This window comes from Heterodontus francisci, chromosome 11, assembly GCF_036365525.1.
Source record: "Heterodontus francisci isolate sHetFra1 chromosome 11, sHetFra1.hap1, whole genome shotgun sequence".
Lineage (NCBI taxonomy): Eukaryota > Metazoa > Chordata > Chondrichthyes > Heterodontiformes > Heterodontidae > Heterodontus > Heterodontus francisci.
Genome location: NC_090381.1, coordinates 92,830,133 through 92,848,268, shown reverse-complemented (window position 1 = coordinate 92,848,268; position 18,136 = coordinate 92,830,133). Strand labels below are relative to the sequence as shown.

Genomic DNA, 18,136 nt, shown 5'->3' with positions numbered 1-18,136 from the left:
AAGTGCTTTTGGCTATACCAAGTTCATATTAGATAATAATAGGAGATAGAATCATGGGTACTACAGCATAGTTAGAGGCCATACCATTGAATTTAATTGGTTCAACAAAATGTATAAATTACCTTCTGTCCTTTCTCAGTAGTGATCGGAGCACGCTCTTGCTGATAAACAGGACCAGGAGGACCTTTCACCCCCTGTTTCAATATAAGCATCAATTTATCACGTGTAGTCATAACTTGAGAAATGGTTATCTAGAATGCATCTGGTATTCATCAATTTAGGCAGAATTACTTATGTGTGGTTGAAAAATATGTCACAGTGTAAGTACAGAATCAATTAGTGGCACAGTTCTCAACAAAACGTCCATATTCCATTATTAGTGTTAAAGTCTGTTTAAATGTACAAATTATTTGATCTCATCTCGGCCACTCCCAGCCAAAATCCCAATCACAAACTTCTGTTACCTTGTCACCCTTGGAACCCACAAAGATCAATCCCATGTTGCCCTGCACAAGGAAGAATTCAAGCAGATTTATATTTCATCAAAGCTTTTAAAATGATCTTTTAATTGCCAGGAAAGAAGCAGAGCCGTCTCCACACATTTTACCTTTGGTCCTGGACGACCAGATGGTCCTGCTGGACCCTAGCAAAAAATAAGAAGATCACAAATTAAAATTTAAAAATGTGTGAAACTGGTTGTTCAAAGCATATCAAATGACACCAATAAACACTACTGCAAAATTGGATTACCTTAAAAATATGCCATTTTTGATTTTATTCAGAGAATGCTGTGAACGGGGACAAATTTGGTTGCTTCTTGTAATCCTGATTTAGACTATTCCTGGGAAGTGAATGTTACATTTTTATTTTTGCTGTATGAATGGAGGATAATCTTATAACTTTGTTACTTTCCCAACGTCTAGCAGGTTCTTCAAACCACTTGCTCCTTCTCCTGGACAGTACACAAGAGAAACCTTTTTTCCCACTTCTCACCTCAAGTTTCTGTTCTGCTCCATCTTTTCTTGTCTTCTATGTTTGATTTATCATAACACAGGAACAACCTTGACTTGAGTACCAGGTCTTACAGATTCCTACATTTAAACCTGCAATAACTGAATCTCCAGCTTGATGTGCTTAATGATATAAAAATCATTTTTAAACTGTCATAGTTTTCTGAAGTCTCACACTCATTCCTTCTTGATATGCAGTACATGAAAATATTTTCCCGAAAGAAATTCATTGCAAATATACTTTGCCTTTTTATAATAGATAGTTAAAATCCCAATTTGCAAATATGGTCTAATGTTGCAATGGTTACTAGGAGCTGCAGATCTTTCCCTAAATTAAGTAGGTTTTATTTTGGGTGCACTGTACACATATTTTAATCCTACTGCCTGAACTCTCTATGATGATTCCCCTCTCCCTTCTGTTCCCTGTATCAGGATGCCCTCCCAGTTTGTCTGCAGCAGGTGCCTGCCAACTTACGACTTGTACCGTAACTAGCTGATAGTAAGCTGCTGATCCTTCTGTGGATATTCTTCTAATGCGACAGGTACAATGGAAGCATGGGGGTTTGTGCTACCAGCAGAAACCTTACCTGGACCACCCACAATTTTTCATCTATTGAAGGGCTCTCTGCCAACAATGCAAACTCAGAAAAGTACCTCATGGGTCAAAGGGGTGAGGTTTGTGGACCTTCTTGTGTACGTTCCCTATCAGTCAGAACTTCTTTGAGTAAGCTCCCCATCTCTCTGCACGTTCACAGGGGAATATCTCTGATAAGAAATTTGACTGAATTGAAAGTGTTATTTTATCTTTCCCGTATGGATCACTGACAGGCTTGGTGTGCTCTTGAACTAAGACAATGTCCCCGATTTGAGCCCTGGTGCATGCAGAATGAAGTAGCTCCACTCAGACAAAGTGAGGTAAATTCAGCTGCTTGACCAGGGCTGTCCAACATACAGCCCGCGGGCCAGGATCTGATCCACCAAAGGTTTCCATCCCGCCCACGGATGTAAATTATACCTGGGCGGTTTTTCATCCTCACCAGGGGTCTGACTGGAGATGAGAAATTTCCCGTTATCAGATCGACTTTTAAAAAAGATTGCAAGTCAATTTCACAGCTGACAGGTGCTGACATCGGGAACAGTGGTTTCCCAACTTCAGACAGATTCAGACTTTTCTTTTAAAACCCCAGATCTGTCCGAAGTTGGGAAACTATTGTTCCCGGTGTGAGCAGCTGTCAGTTGTGAAACTGACTTGCAATCTTTGAAAAAAACTGACCAATCATCTGCTGAGCATTCCCACTCTCGGCAACTGTAAGAGAAAGATTGAGAGAGAGAGAGAAAGGGGGTCAGAGAGACAGAGAGAGAGGGGGAACAAAGAAAGAGAGAGAGAAAGGGAACAGAGAGAAAGGGGGAAACAGAAAAAAAAGAGGGAACAGAGAGAGAGAGCAAGGGGGCAGAGAGAGGGGGAAAAGAGAAAGACAGGGGGAACAGAGAAAGAGAAGGGGGAACAGAGAGACAGAGTGAAGGGGGACTGAGAGAGAAGTTGGGACAGAGAGAGGGGAATGGGGGGGACAGAGTGAGAGAGGGAGGACAGTGAGAGAGGGGGAGAGAGAGAGAGGGGTACAGAGAGAGAAAGATGGGGGCGGGGCAGGGGAACACAGAAAGTGAGGACGACACAGAGGCACAGAACAAGGGGGGGACACAGGGAGAGAGAGAGAGAGGAAGAGAGTGTGATCAAGATCACTCCTGACAGAATGACATCTAGATACTCCACATCGCTGCATCAAGTGTGCGGACTAACACTGATGGCTTGTGCAAGCAAAACAAACACCAGGTACCTCACTAAATCAGTGTCCAACATGGTGAAGAGAAAGTAACTCAATAAATTAGTCTTCTCCTTTAAAGCTTCTTCACAAAAATGCACATTTGTTGTTGTTTTGATTAATAGTAAGATAAATTTTTAATGCCTTTATCTTTCCGAAATTGTCTCACTGGCCCCCTATGTAAGACAAAAATTGTAAAGTGGCTCCCCACGTGAAAAGGTTGGACAACCCTGTGCGTGACTGATCTTCTTGGATTCCTGTCAGGCAAAACAACTTCATTTTCCTTTGCATTCAGCTGTCTCCCTTGGCCTCCCGCTATTGCAATAGCAGTGAGTCACACTGTTCGAGATACAGAGCTGTTTGGGCAGTATTATTATTCTTCAGTATTATTCTGTGAGTATGACTGTCAATTGATGCCAGCCAGCTACCAGTGATGTGTGTACTAACACAAGCAGTTATCTTAATCATTGACAGACAGCCTTCAGAGACCTTTAATGTAGGAAAAAAAGGCACTTACCAAGGGACCTGGCGGCCCAGTGGGTCCTTGCTGTCCTGGTATTCCTGGTCGACCCTTAAATTAGATAATTAATAAATTGAATATGCTGTTTAGCTAAATACATTTGGACTCTTGATTAAAAAACAATGGCTGGGATTTTACCCTTGGCGGGCGGAAGCTGTCCACCGACTGAAATGTCGGTGGCGAACCTGCTTCCGCCTGGTCTGGGGATCCGACCCATATTTTGCGGGTCCCTGGCCTATAATTGCTCTGAGGTGGGACTTCCAACTGCTTGAGGCAGAATGTCCCGCCGAATAGAGCTGCTGGCCTATCAGCGGGCTGGCAGCTCTTAGTACCAGCAGTGCCATCGGGAGCAGTGGCCACTGCTGGGACTGCAGCCCAGCTACTTGAAGATGATGTCGGGGAGCCCGGAACCTGCTTTTGTCAGGCGGCCTCTCTCGGGCCTCGGCTGCCCGACCAGCCATGGGTAAAATCTCCCAGGCGGCGGGCGGAGGCCCTTAAGTACCATGATTGGCCCAGGACGGGTGGCCCATTTGTCACCGCCGCTCTGCATAAAGTAGGCAGCAGATGCAGGAGAGGGTTGAGAAGGGCCCTCCAAGCCTCCCGCTCCATTTTACACACCTCCCCCCTCCCCCGCACCCACCACCTTCCTGCTCTTTGGATGGGTGTAAAATTCAGCCCAATATATTTTCAGGTGGTATCTGACCAGCAGAAATAACATCATGCAAATAAGTAGCTATTATCCAAGAGGTGTTCACTATCTGTGAAGGAGGAGAATGATTGGGTGGGTGGTTATTGGGAAAACCAGCAATCCATTCTGCTGACCTCAACAGGAAAGCCCTGAACACCACAGGAGGGACTGAGGCTGGAAGTCATGGGATCTGTTTGCAGTTCCACAACCATCACCACTACTTGCATCAAAGGTATGGTATGCAGTTTAGGCACAATGGAACGTTGCGTGCCAAAGGGCAATGCTTGTGAAATGGTATCTCCCAGACGGCTGTTGTGGGGCTTTTCAACCATCAAGAAACGTGTGTAAAAGTGAAGAGCACATAGACGTTTGCCTTCTCCTTGACACCTCATTTATAGCCAGGTACTCTTGGCAAGCTTTTCATATGTCAGAATCTTATTCAAATAGAGAGAGGGAATTCCCTTGTAAACCTCAGTGTGTCTTGCTCTCTGAGTCTTGGCACAGTAAGCCTGAATGACAGACTAGATCAACACCATTTTTTTTACTGTCCTTGTAAAACAGGCACACCATCCACAAACGTTTACTCCCTCCACCACCAACGCACAGTGGCAGCAGTGTGTACCATCTACAAGATGCACTGCAGCAATGCACCAAGGCTCCTTAGACAGCACCTTCCAAACCCGCGACCTCTACCACCTCGAAGGACAAGAGCAGCAGATACATGGGAACATCACCATCTGCAAGTTCCCGTCCAAGTCACACACCATCCTGACTTGGAACTATATCGCCGTTCCTTCGCTGTCGCTGGGTCAAAATCCTGGAACTCCCTTCCTAACAGCACTGTGGGTGTACCTACCCCACATGGACTGCAGCGGTTCAAGAAGGCAGTTCACCACCACCTTCTCAAGGGCAATTAGGGATGGGCAATAAATGCTGGTATAGCCAGTGACGCCCACATCCCATGAATGAACAAAAAAAACAGGGCTCCAGTGTTTAAACAATAGTTTAAATGTGGGTGAGGTGTCAGTGAGAATTAAATGATGGTTCAGCCTAAATTGGACTGTATTCCTGCAAATGAACTGTAGTGCCCAAGTAACAGGCACTACAATGCCCAATTTTGCACCCATCCTCTGTTATATTTTGCAGTGCCCATATGATCAGTCGCATCCCATACATCAAACACACCACGTGTTAATACACACAGTTGGGAAATTACACATACTGGAGGTCCTTGTTGACCTTGAGGCCCACGACTTCCTTTGTCTCCTGGATATAATGGTACTGCTTGAGCTGGTTCACCCTTGAGAGATAAATATATTGTAAAATTAAACAGTTATGGCATTAAAACTCCCCCTGCTGAACAAACAGCAACTTCATACAGTTATGTTAAGTAACTCTTATCTTGCTGAATAAACAGAAACTGTATATGGTTACACAACAGGTAAACCTTACTCTGGTGAATGAGTAAGAATTCTGGACAGAGTCAGTAAAACCATGACTGCACCAGAGCTGTTTTTCCTCACTTATACTCCAGAAGATATTTACTCCTCTGTTGGGCACAGTTGTTTCCAAAAGCAAGAATTTATTATTGATATAAGAATGTTACCTTGACAGTTGCCCTCTATTATTAATTCTGGCTAACAATGTCTGTGTGAATACACAGTCAGTCATTCTGTGTGTGAACATTCAAGCTCACAGCCTCTCTGTGTGACTACTCACCCTCTTTTTGCAGCGGCGACAGGGAAAGCGAGGTGGCAGCTGGGTAAGTAAGTCCTATATATTTGGGCAGCGGCTGAACCCGAGACACTACACCTGTAGTGTCTCCCACCTGCCCTCCTCCTCTAACCGAAAAAAAAGGACTTGGTGGTGTGTAGATAAGGTAAGGCTTTTTCTATTTTTTTTTTCGTGTGATTGGTAAAAACTTTTCGTTCCTTTTTCATTTATCTAAGTTAAGCTTAAGATTAAAAATGGCAGGAGATCTCAGACCCGTGTGATGCTCCTCTTGCTCAATGTGGGAGCTCAGGGACACGGCTGATGTCCCTGACTCCTTCACGTGCTGGAAGTGTGTCCAGCTGCAGCTCTTGTTAGACCGCATGACGGCTTTGGAGCTGCGGATGGACTCACTTTGGAGCATCCACGATTCTGAGGAGGTCGTGTATAGCACGTTTAGCGAATTGGTCACACCGCAGATTAGGATTGCTGAGGCAGAAAGGAAATGGGTGACCAAAAGGCAGAGAAAGAGCAGGAAGGCAGTGCAGGTGTCCCCTGCGGTCATCTCCCTCCACAACAGGTATACCGCTTTGGATACTGTTGAGGGAGATGGCTCACTAGGGGAAGGCAGCAGTAGCCAGGTTCATGGCACCGTGGCTGGCTCTGCTGTTCAGAAGGGCGGGAAAAAGAGTGGAAGGGCTATAGTCATAGGGGATTCGATTGTAAGGGGAGTAGATAGGCGGTTCTGTGGTCGAAAACGAGACTCCCGAATGGTATGTTGCCTCGCAGGTGCACGGGTCAGGGATGTCTCAGATCGGCTGCAGAACATTCTGAAGGGGGAGAGTGAACAGCCAGTTGTCGTTGTGCACATAGGCACCAATGATATAGGTAAAAAATGGGATGAGGTCCTACAAGCAGAATTTAGGGAGTTAGGAGCCAAGTTAAAAAGTAGGACCTCAGAGGTAGTAATCTCAGGATTGCTACCAGTGCCACGTGCTAGTCAGAGTAGAAATGAAAGAATAGTCAGGATGAATGCGTGGCTTGACAGATGGTGCAGGAGGGAGGGGTTCAGATTTTTGGGACATTGGGACTGGCTCTGGGGGAGGTGGGACTATTACAAACTGGAACCAATGTCCTTGGGGGTGCTTTTGCTAACGCTGTTGGGGAGGGTTTAAACTAATGTGGCAGGGGGATGGGAACCAAATGAGGAGGTCAGTGGACAGTAAGGAGGTAGTAACTAAAGCCTGTAAGGAACTAGATAATGAAGTCAGCGTGAGTAAGGGGAAGAGTAGGCAGGGAGCAGATGATGAACACAAAGGGACTGGTGGTCTGAGGTGCATTTGTTTTAATGCAAGAAGTGCAGTAGGTAAGGCAGATGAACTTAGGGCTTGGATTAGTACCTGGGAGTATGATGTTATTGCTATTACTGAAACTTGGTTGAGGGAAGGGCACGATTGGCAACTAAATATCCCAGGATATCGATGCTTCAGATGGGATAGAGAGGGAGGTAAAAGGGGTGGAGGAGTTGCATTACTGGTCAAAGAGGATATCACAGCTGTGCTGAAGGAAGGCACTATGGAGGACTCGAGCAGTGAGGCAATATGGGCAGAACTCAGAAATAGTAAGGGTGTGGTAACAATGTTGGGGCTGTACTACAGGCCTCCCAACAGCGAGCGTGAGATAGAGGTACAAATATGTAAACAGATTATGGAAAGATGGAGGAGCAACAGGGTGGTGGTGATAGGAGATTTTAATTTTCCCAACATTGACTGGGATTCACTTAGTGTTAGAGGTCCAGATGGAGCAGAATTTTTAAGGAGCATCCAGGAGGGTTTTCTAGAGCAGTATGTAAATAGTCCAACTCGGGAAGGGGCCCTGGTGTTGGGGAATGAGCCCGGCCAGGTGGTTGAAGTTTCAGTAGGGGACTACTTTGGGAATAGTGATCACAATTCCGTAAGTTTTAGAATACTCATGGACAAAGACGAGAGTGGTCCTAAAGGAAGAGTGCTAAATTGGGGGAAGGCCAACTATACCAAAATTCGGCAGGAGCTGGGGAATGTAGATTGGGAGCAGCTGTTTGAAGATAAATCCACATTTGATATGTGGGAGGCTTTTAAAGAGAGGTTGATTAGTGTGCAGGAGAGACATGTTCCTGTGAAAATGAGGGATAGAAATGGCAAGATTAGGGAACCATGGATGACAGGTGAAATTGTGAAACTAGCTAAGAGGAAAAAGGAAGCATACATAAGGTCTAGGCGGCTGAAGAAAGATGAAGCTTTGGAAGAATATCGGGAATGTAGGACCAATCTGAAACGAGGAATTAAGAGGGCTAAAAGGGGTCATGAAATATCTTTAGCAAACAGGGTTAAGGAAAATCCCAAAGCCTTTTATTCATATATAAGGAGCAAGAGGGTAACTAGAGAAAGGATTGGCCCACTCAAGGACAAAGGAGGAAAATTATGCATGGAGTCAGAGAAAATGGGTGAGATTCTAAACGAGTACTTTGCATCGGTATTCACCGAGTAGAGGGACATGACGGATGTTGAGGTTAGGGATAGATGTTTGATTACTCTAGGTCAAGTCGGCATAAGGAGGGAGGAAGTGTTGGGTATTCTAAAAGGCATCAAGGTGGACAAGTTCCCAGGTCCGGATGGGATCTATCCCAGGTTACTGAGGGAAGCGAGAGAGGAAATAGCTGGGGCCTTAACTGATATCTTTGCAGCATCCTTAAACACGGGTGAGGTCCTGGAGGACTGGAGAATTGCTAATGTTGTCCCCTTGTTTAAGAAGGGTAGCAGGGATAATCCAGGTAATTATAGACCGGTGAGCCTGACGTCAGTGGTAGGGAAGCTGCTGGAGAAGATACTGAGGGATAGGATCTATTCCCATTTGGAAGAAAATGGGCTTATCAGTGATAGGCAACATGGTTTTGTGCAGGGAAGGTCATGTCTTACCAACTTAATAGAATTCTTTGAGGAAGTGACAAAGTTGATTGATGAGGGAAGGGCTGTAGATGTCATATACATGGACTTCAGTAAGGCGTTTGATAAGGTTCCCCATGGTAGGTTGATGGAGAAAGTGAAGTCGCATGGGGTCCAGGGTGTACTAGCTAGATGGATAAAGAACTGGCTGGGCAACAGGAAACAGAGAGTAGTAGTGGAAGGGAGTTTCTCAAAATGGAGACGTGTGACCAGTGGTGTTCCACAGGGATCCGTGCTGTGACCACTGTTGTTTGTGATATACATAAATGATTTGGAGGAAAGTATAGGTGGTCTGATTAGCAAGTTTGCAGATGACACTAAGATTGGTGGAGTAGCAGATAGTGAAAGGGACTGTCAGAGAATACAGCAGAATATAGATAGATTGGAGAGTTGGGCAGAGAAATGGCAGATGGAGTTCAATCAGGGCAAATGTGAGGTGATGCATTTTGGAAGATCCAATTCAAGAGTGAACTATACAATAAATGGAAAAGTCCTGGGGAAAATTGATGTGCAGAGAGATTTGGGTGTTCAGGTCCATTGTTCCCTGAAGGTGGCAACGCAGGTCAATAGAGTGGTCAAGAAGGCATACGGCATGCTTTCCTTCATCGGATGGGGTATTGAGTACAAGAGTTGGCAGGTCATGTTACAGTTGTATAAGACTTTGGTTCGGCCTCATTTGGAATACTGCGTGCAGTTCTGGTCGCCACATTACCAAAAGGATGTAGATGCTTTGGAGAGGGTGCAGAGGAGGTTCACCAGGATGTTGCCTGGTATGGAGGGCGCTAGCTATGAAGAGAGGTTGAGTAGATTAGGATTATTTTCATTAGAAAGACAGAGGTTGAGGGGGGACCTGATTGAGGTGTACAAAATCATGAGCGGTATAGACAGGGTGGATAGCAAGAAGCTTTTTCCCAGAGTGGGGGATTCAATTACTAGGGGTCACGAGTTCAAAGTGAGAGGGGAAAAGTTTAGGGGGGATATGCGTGGAAAGTTCTTTACGCAGAGGGTGGTGGGTGCCTGGAACGCATTGCCAGCAGAGGTGGTAGACGCGGGCACCATAGCGTCTTTTAAGATGTATCTAGACAGATACATGAATGGGCAGGAAGCAAAGAGATACAGACCCTTAGAAAATAGGTGACAGGTTTAGATAGAGGATTTGGATCGGCGCAGGCTTGGAGGGCCAAAGGGCCTGTTCCTGTGCTGTAATTTTCTTTGTTGTTTGTTTGTTCTTAATTCTCTCAAACTGTGGCTGGGCGATGGGAGTCTCGAACACCAGCTAAAATGCCAGTGAGTGGCCTGTGTCGCCTCCTCTGGGGAAGGCCCAGCAAATCAACTGCCAATTAGGCACTTAAGTGGACAGCAGTAAGCCTTCACCGGGATCAAGGGCCACAGGAATGGAAGTCCTTCCCTCTGAGAGCTGCCAGCCAATCAAAGGCCAGCAGTTCTTTTCCTGAGCAGCACCACCATGGAGGTGCTGGCTGCTGCTGGTAATGCACCCACTAGCAGCCATGGATCGCCGAGGGACGCAGGATCCAGGTAAGTCAGGGAGGGAGGAGTTTTGTGGGGTGGGCATCATGGGGAAGGGGCTTGGAGGGGGATCAGCAGCGAGGGATGGCTCTCAGCCGGCCCCCCTTCCCAATGCTGGGCCCCTCCTTCAGGCAATAAGAGCCTTTTAACGAGGGACATCCCCCGCGCCCCGCAGAGCTGATAAGTAATCTGCACAGGTTTGCTTGGCGTGCTTGCCATGCAGTGACAGGCCTGCCCGCCGCTGGGCTAAAATGGGTGGAGGTGGGATGAAGCCCTTAATTGGGCATTAATTGCCCTCTTAAAGTGCCTCAATTGGCAGTGGGGCAGGAAGGCAGTTCACAGACCTTCCTGACCCAGATTTAATTGAGGTGGAGGCAGAAATGTGGCAGGGTTTCCCCCATCCCACCACCATCCTGCCTGATCATATGCTCTCCCTCTCTCCCAAGTCACTGCGGGAGAGAGCATAAATTTCCCCTCTCTGTGTGAGATTCACCCTCATGATCAACACATGCGCGAATAGTCGCCATCACTGTCAATCTGTGAATATTCTTTTTTTTTCCAAAATATACTTTATTCATAAAAATCTGTAAAAATTACATTGCCAAACAGTTTCAAACAGCACCAAAAAATACAAACATTGCAAGGGAGATCAGTTTCCTTCAATAGTATCATGAGTTTCAAGCTTTAGTGCGTCCCTCAGCACGTAGTCCTGGACCTTGGAATGTGCCAGTCTGCAACATTCGGTGGTGGACCACTCTTTGCGCTGGAAGACCAGCAAGTTTCGGGCAGACCAAAGGGCGTCTTTCACCGAATTGATAGTCCTCCAGCAGCAGTTGATGTTTGTCTCGGTGTGCGTCCCTGGGAACAGCCCGTAGAGCACAGACTCCTGTGTTACAGAGCTGCTTGGGATGAACCTCGACAAAACCCACTGCATCTCTTTCCACACCTGCTTTGCGAAGACACATTCCAGGAGGAGGTGGGCGACCGTTTCTTCCACACCACAGCCACCGCGGGGGCATTGTGCGGAGGGGGCGAGACTTCGGGTGTGCATGAAGGATCTGACGGGGAGGGCCCTTCTCACCACCAGCCAAGCTACATCTTGGTGCTTGTTTGAAAGTTCTGGTGATGAGGCATTCCGCCAAATGACTTTGATGGTCTGCTCGGGGAACCATCCGACAGGATCCACTGTCTCCTTTTCCCGTAGGGCCTTGAGGACATTCCGTGCAGACCACTGCCTGATGGACCGGTGGTCAAAGGTGTTTTCCCGCAGAGACTGCTCCACGAAGGATAGGTGGTACGGCACGGCCCAACTGCATGGAGCTTTCCGCGGCAATGTGACCAGGCCCATCCTTCGCAAAACCGGGGACAGATAGAACCTCAGCACGTAGTGACACTTGGAGTTTGCGTACTGGAGATCGACACACAGCTTGATGCAGCCACACACGAAGGTGGTCATCAGGATGAGGGCCACGTTGGGTACATTTTTCCCGCCCTTGTCCAGAGATTTGAACATCGTGTCCTTCCGGACCTGGTCCATTTTAGATCCCCAGATGAAGCGGAAAATGGCTCGGGTGACTGCCACGGCGCAGGAGTGGGGTATGGGCCAGACCTGCGCCATGTAGAGCAACAACGTGAGCGCCTCGCACCTGATGACCAGGTTCTTACCCACAATGGAGAGAGATCGCTGCCCCCACATGCCCAACTTTTGTCGTACCTTGACTACTCGCTCCTCCCAGGTTTTGGTGCATGCCCCGGCCCTTCCGAACCATATCCCCAGCACCTTCAGGTAATCTGACCTGACGGTGAAGGGGACAAAGGATCGGTCAGCCCAGTTCCCAAAGAACATGGCCTCGCTCTTGCCGTGGTTAACTTTGGCTCCCGAGGCCAGTTCGAACTGCTCGCAGATGCTCATCAGTCTGCGCACGGACAGCAGATCTGAGCAGAAGACGGCGACGTCATCCATGTACAGGGAGGTTTTAACCTGAGTGCCTCCGCTGCCTGGGATTGTCACCCCTGTTATGCTCGCATCCTTCCTAATAGACTCAGCAAAGGGTTCAATACAGCAAACAAACAAGACCGGGGAGAGAGGACAGCCCTGTCTGACTCCAGATTTGATCGGGAAACTTTCCGATTCCCACCCGTTGATTGAGACTGCGCTACTGATGTTTGTGTAGAGCAGTTTGATCCAATTGCAGATTCCCTCCCCAAACCCCATTTTGGAAAGCACGTCCATCATGTAGGTGTGCGATATCCTGTCAAAAGCCTTCTCCTGGTCCAAGCTGATGAGGCAGGTGTCCACCCTCCTGTCCCGTACATAGGCGATCGTATCCCTGAGTAGCGCGAGACTATCAGAGATCTTCCTGCCGGGTACAGTACAGGTCTGATCGGGGTGGATCACCAACTCCAGAGCAGACTTGACTCGACTGGCTATGACTTTGGACAGAATCTTGTAGTCAACATTAAGCAGTGAGATGGGCCGCCAATTTCTGATTTCTGCCCTCTCCCCCTTCCGCTTGTAAATGAGGGTGATGATGCCTTTCCTCATGGATTCTGACATGCTGCCGGCCAGGAGCATACTCTCGTATACTTCCAGCAGGTCCGGGCCGACCCAGTCCCACAGGGCCGAGTACAACTCGACCGGTAAGCCGTCGCTTCCGGGAGTTTTACTCGTCTCGAAGGACTCGACGGCCTTTGTCAGCTCGTCCAGAGTTAGCGGCTTGTCCAGTCTCTCCCTCCTGCTGTCATCTAAGACCTCTCAATCTGTGAATATTCACCCTCACCATCAACACTATCAATCTGTTGTGGATATTCACCCTCACTGTCAATTTAGGTAACAGTTTTCATCACTCTTCTTGGTTCAAGACTATTTTCACCCTCATTGTTGCTGAGTGAATATTAACCTTCACTATAACTCTATTAATAATCATTGACAACTTGATGATAACAAAAAAAAAATCACCAGAAAAGAACCCATACATTTCAGTCATTTTCATTTGGAAGAAAAAATAAGTTCAAAGTTAGGTGTATGAGCTTTTGAATAAGCTTCAACCAATCAAATTCTCTCTTTAAAAACATCATTAGGTGGAATGAACTTTATTTGTAAATGAAAGGCTTTCTTCTTACTGAATGACGTACCTTTTGTCCTGGAAACCCTGGACGTCCCTGAAAATTAACATTTGGAAAAGTATAATTCAGGATTTTGACAGTAAATGCTTCAAAATTTTGAAAATAAGGAAAATAGATTTACCCTTCAGTTCCTCTTGGAAATATTGACTTTGTTCTCAGTCGGTTACAAATGACTGGGGATAATTTTGACTTTATGATTGGCAGCCTATTTTACAACTCTTGCAATTTAAAATTCCAACAAAGCCAATGGACATAAAAATCATAAGAGATGTAAATCAAATTGCCAATTTGCTATAAAAGAAAGAATTGCATTGATATAGTGCCTTTCACGAACTCAGGGTGTCCCAAAGTGTTTTACAGCCAGTGGTATACTTTTGAAGTATAGTTGTAATGTAGCATCCATTTAACACTATTGCACAATGCCAAAATTACTTACCCCCATCAAAACTTACTAATGGGAAGAAAACTACTTGGAGTAAATAGTTAGTTAACACAATATCAGTGGCATTGGTACAAGCTGCAGCATCTCAGCTCTGTAAGCAGTCTTAGCTATCAGCCTGTTGGAATGACTTACACAGCTTCCAGTTATCTCTTTCTACTATACATGTACCACTTTCGCACTGTCCTGTGCTATCTGCAGAGAAGTGGCCTGGTGTACAATAGAAAGGGAGGGCTGGATTTTACCAAGCCCACGACGTCGGGCTCTGTGGTGGGGTGGGGGGGGTGGGAGGGGGCCGAAGATGGTTGTGGCAGTGACCCGCCATGGAAGCCGACACTGGGAGGGCCCAGCCCTATCCTCCTGGTGGTGGTGAGGCTCCGTGGCAGCCCCACCACTGCTGGACGACAGGACCTGGATTTAAATATTTAAATTAATGAGATGAATAAATTTAAATCACCTTACCTTGAATCGTCTGGGAAGATCGCAGCGGCCAGCACTCCCGCGCCTTCAATTCCCTGTCTGGGGAAAGCAGGCGTGATGCTGGTGGGGAGGGGGGAGGAGCTATGATTTTTACTGCAAGGGGAGGGAAACGGGGTTAAATAAGCATCATCAGTGTGGGGGTTGGGGGAACGGGGTGTACTTTCAACTTTGTGCAGTCAAGGGGAAGGAAGGTCAGAATTCAAAGGTAAGTGTTTGGTGGGGGGTGGGGGGGACGGGCAAAAGTTTACTGTAATTTTTATTGGATATTGGAAAGGGGCATTACAATTTCCTTCTGTAAATTCTGGGGGTGTCACTTTAAAAATTCAAATTTGCTGGCAGGGCTGGCTGCCTTTTAAAAATGGCACCAGTGCCTGCGCACAAGCTGATGATGCCATTGCCAGTGACGGACACCCCGCCCCATCTAGGTGATTGGGGCGGAGCCACCCCGGCTATTTAAATGAGCCACCGCATGGGAGATCGCGGCGGCTCGTTGATGTGTGGTCCGCACATGTGGGCTGCCATTTTTTGAGCTCGCTACTGGGAGAAATGGCGGGCTCTTAAAATCCAGCCTGGAGAGTGTAAATAAAAACTACGAGATAGCATTGTTTTCAGTACACTTTGAAAAGTACATACTTGAAGTCCTATAAGTCCCTCTGAGCCAGGAATTCCTGGAAAGCCAGGATCACCCTGTAAAAGAAAGAACTTGCATTTTTTCTAGATCCCTGGAAGGCAGGTGTGGTTTCTAAATGTTTACATTCTTCTAGAAGTCTCAAATTAACAGCAAACTGAGTACTTCCTGATTAGCAATGCAGCTCATGTCTGCACTCAAATGCTTGCCATTTTTTTGACAAATGGATATTTTAAATCTGGACTTACCTTTGTGCCATTACATCCTGGTATACCTTTCGGACCGAGGGGACCATCCGTTCCAGGGAGACCCTAGACGGAGAAAGTATGTTGGCGTTTATCTCAGAAACGTACTTATGAACAGTAAGAAATGTTCTGACATCAACAGTGAAATTATGATTATCGAGCTGATCAGCCAGGCTAGATTACATTAATGCAAAGGAAACAGGGCAATGCAAGGCAAGGTCACCAGTTTATAAAATGATAAGCAAACTGTGCAATGGTGTGAAGATTGGTTGCTGCACACTTCATTGTAGCTTTTGGTAAAAAGTTCAGTACAGACCGATGAGAGGACAGCCACCTTCCCCTGTTGCCTATGTAGCTGTTTAAGTGAAGGGAATTAGTTCAGCTTGCACCAAGGTTCAAGTTGACAGGACATTGTGCAAAACTATTCATAACTCAGGACATTCACATTCAGGTAAGCCATAGTGATGGCTAGAGTGGAAAACAGAAATGTCACAGTAGCTCATGATCTTCTGAGGTCGTGTTAAGGCACATCTTGCAGTACAAGAATATCATGAACCAATTTCATTAATTTTGTCCTGGCACCGTCTCATCCAGCAGCTCAAATAGAAAATAATTTTTCCTCTTCACAGGAGTTGCTCCAGGTTCTAAATTGACTCTTACGGTAATATAAGGCTAACGTGGGTCTAGTAGAATTTATGGGTTAGAAACTCGTTTGCCCCAATTTTTGGACACGGGGGTTGTGATTCACGATGTGCCCACACCTGTCAGATTGAGGTGGGCAACACTCAAAATTTGTGTACCTACCTCATCTGAATGATTGTGCTACTAGGTGGTGCTGCTCTCTGCTTCTTAATACTGCCTGTGGGCTCTGCACACAGCAGGAGGCCCTGGCAGCATTGTTTGCTGATCACGTGGTACAGGCAGCCTTCTTGTCTTAAAGGCAGGCTGTCTCTTAAAGGGAAGCTGCTGCAATGGAAGTTCTTGGAAACCAAGCACCAGGGCAGACAGAGGAATCCATAATGACGGAGGCAGCGCTGGAGGACTGGATTCAGGAGGGCATGAGGAGAGACGCCATGGTCACGTGTGGGGTCAGAAGCCCCTCAAAGACCACCTTCAGAATGGAGTAGGAGCAGGTGGCCAGGAAGGTCAACTCCAGGAGTCTGGACCCGAGGACCTGGCAGCAGTGTCATAAGATGTCTAATGATCTCACATCAGTGCATGCATCTTCACATGACACTTTCTACCCACCACAACACTAGCCTCTCACACTGCTCAATGCACCATACCTGGGCACTCAGGACTTGTGCATAACAGCCAGATAATCCAGCTCACCCTCACACACCTATCAATGATGCCACCCTCACACCCATCTCTCACTGCATCCACATACCGCCAGTTATTCAGCTCTGGCAGGCTCATCACCCAAACACAATGCTACTCCATCACTGACATTCTTCACTTTCTCTTGCAGGACAAGGTGGCACATAATAGAAGAGAGCAGAGCAGAGCTCATGGGGGTCAAGGATGCCTGCATCTCCTGAACCCTACAGAGGAAATGGCTCTCTGCAGCATGCAACAGGACCTGTAGCATCTGACATTGTTGAGAACATTAAGGGGCTTGCCATAATCTTCCAATCTTCCCTGGATATGGGGAGGTGCCAGAGGATTGGAGAGTGGCCAATGTAACAGCCTTATTCAAGAAAGGGTATAAGGTCAGTCCTAGTGACTACAGGCCAGTTAGTTTAACATCAGCGGTGGGTAAGGTTTTAGAAACAGTAATCAGGGAAAAAAATTAATCGACACTTGGAGAGGTTTGAGTTAATTAAGGATAGCCAGCACGGATTTGTAAAAGGCAGATCATGCTTAACTGACTAATCTAATTGAATTTTTTGATGAAGTAACAGAGAAGGTTATTGAAGGGAATACAGTGGTTGTTGTTTATACAGATTTAAGGAAAGCATTTGATAAGTTGCCACATAAAAAGCTAGTTAATAAAACTGAGACTCATGGAATAGCAGGGTCAGTGTCTAATTCGATAAAATATTGGCATGAGGACAGAAAACAGCGAGCTGTAGTAAATGGCTGTTTTTCAGACTGGAGGATGGTAGACAGTGGCGCTCCTCAAGGGTCAGTGCTGGGACCACTGCTTTTTTTACTATATCAAAATGACTTGTATCTTGGAATACAGAGTAGAATCTTAAAATTTGCCAATGACACCAAACTTGCAGGTGTGGCAAACAGTGAGGATGGCATGAACTGCCTACAACAGGACATAGATAGGTTAGCAGAATGGGCAGGGAGATGGCAGATGGAATTTAATACTGACAAGTGTGAGGTGATGCATTTTGGCAGTCGGAATAGAAAGAGGTGACATATACTTAATGGCACAGTTTTAAAGAATGTTCAGGAACAGAAGGACCAAAAATAAGAAAAAAATAGGAATTGGAAGCTAGTCTCAGTAATGGTGCCATGAAACTATCACTGATTGTTGTAAAAACCCATCTGGTTCACTAGTGTCCTTTAGGGAAGGAAATCTGCTGTCCTTACCTGGTCTGACCTACATGTGACTCCAGACTCTTAACAGCCCTCTGAAATGGCAGAGCAAGCCACTCAGTTCAAGGGAAATTAGGGATGGGCAAAAAATGCTGGCCTTTCCAGGGACACCCACATCCCATGAAAGAATAAAAAAATCCTGGGGGTGTATGTGCATCGATCTTTGAAGGTGGCAGGACATATAGATAGAGTGGTTAGTAAAGCATATGGGATCTTGGGCTTCATAAATAGAGGCATTGAATACAAAAACAGGGAAGTTACGCCGAACCTTTATAAAGCTCTGGTTAGGCCCCAACTGGAGTATTGCGTCCAGTTCTGGTCACCACACTTTAGGAAGGATGTGAGGCTCCTTGAGAGGGTGCAGAGGAAATTTACCAGAATGGTTCCTGGGATGAGGGATTTTAGCTAC

The 18,136-nt window shown here is 46.4% G+C and overlaps 1 protein-coding gene across 7 annotated transcripts in view; it reads right to left on the bottom strand.

Annotated features, from left to right (window-relative positions):
* Positions 1-18,136, bottom strand: part of LOC137375383 (collagen alpha-5(IV) chain-like) — a 228,792-nt gene that overhangs the window by 115,872 nt on the left and 94,784 nt on the right. For all 7 annotated transcript variants that reach the window (XM_068042500.1, XM_068042501.1, XM_068042505.1 and 4 more), the window contains exons 6-13: positions 15,178-15,240; positions 14,935-14,988; positions 13,392-13,418; positions 5,261-5,338; positions 3,348-3,401; positions 608-643; positions 465-506; positions 123-194 (exon numbers count right to left, since the gene is read on the bottom strand). In XM_068042500.1, coding sequence (XP_067898601.1) covers positions 123-194; positions 465-506; positions 608-643; positions 3,348-3,401; positions 5,261-5,338; positions 13,392-13,418; positions 14,935-14,988; positions 15,178-15,240 — 426 coding nt within the window. The remainder of the gene's footprint in view (positions 1-122; positions 195-464; positions 507-607; positions 644-3,347; positions 3,402-5,260; positions 5,339-13,391; positions 13,419-14,934; positions 14,989-15,177; positions 15,241-18,136) is intronic.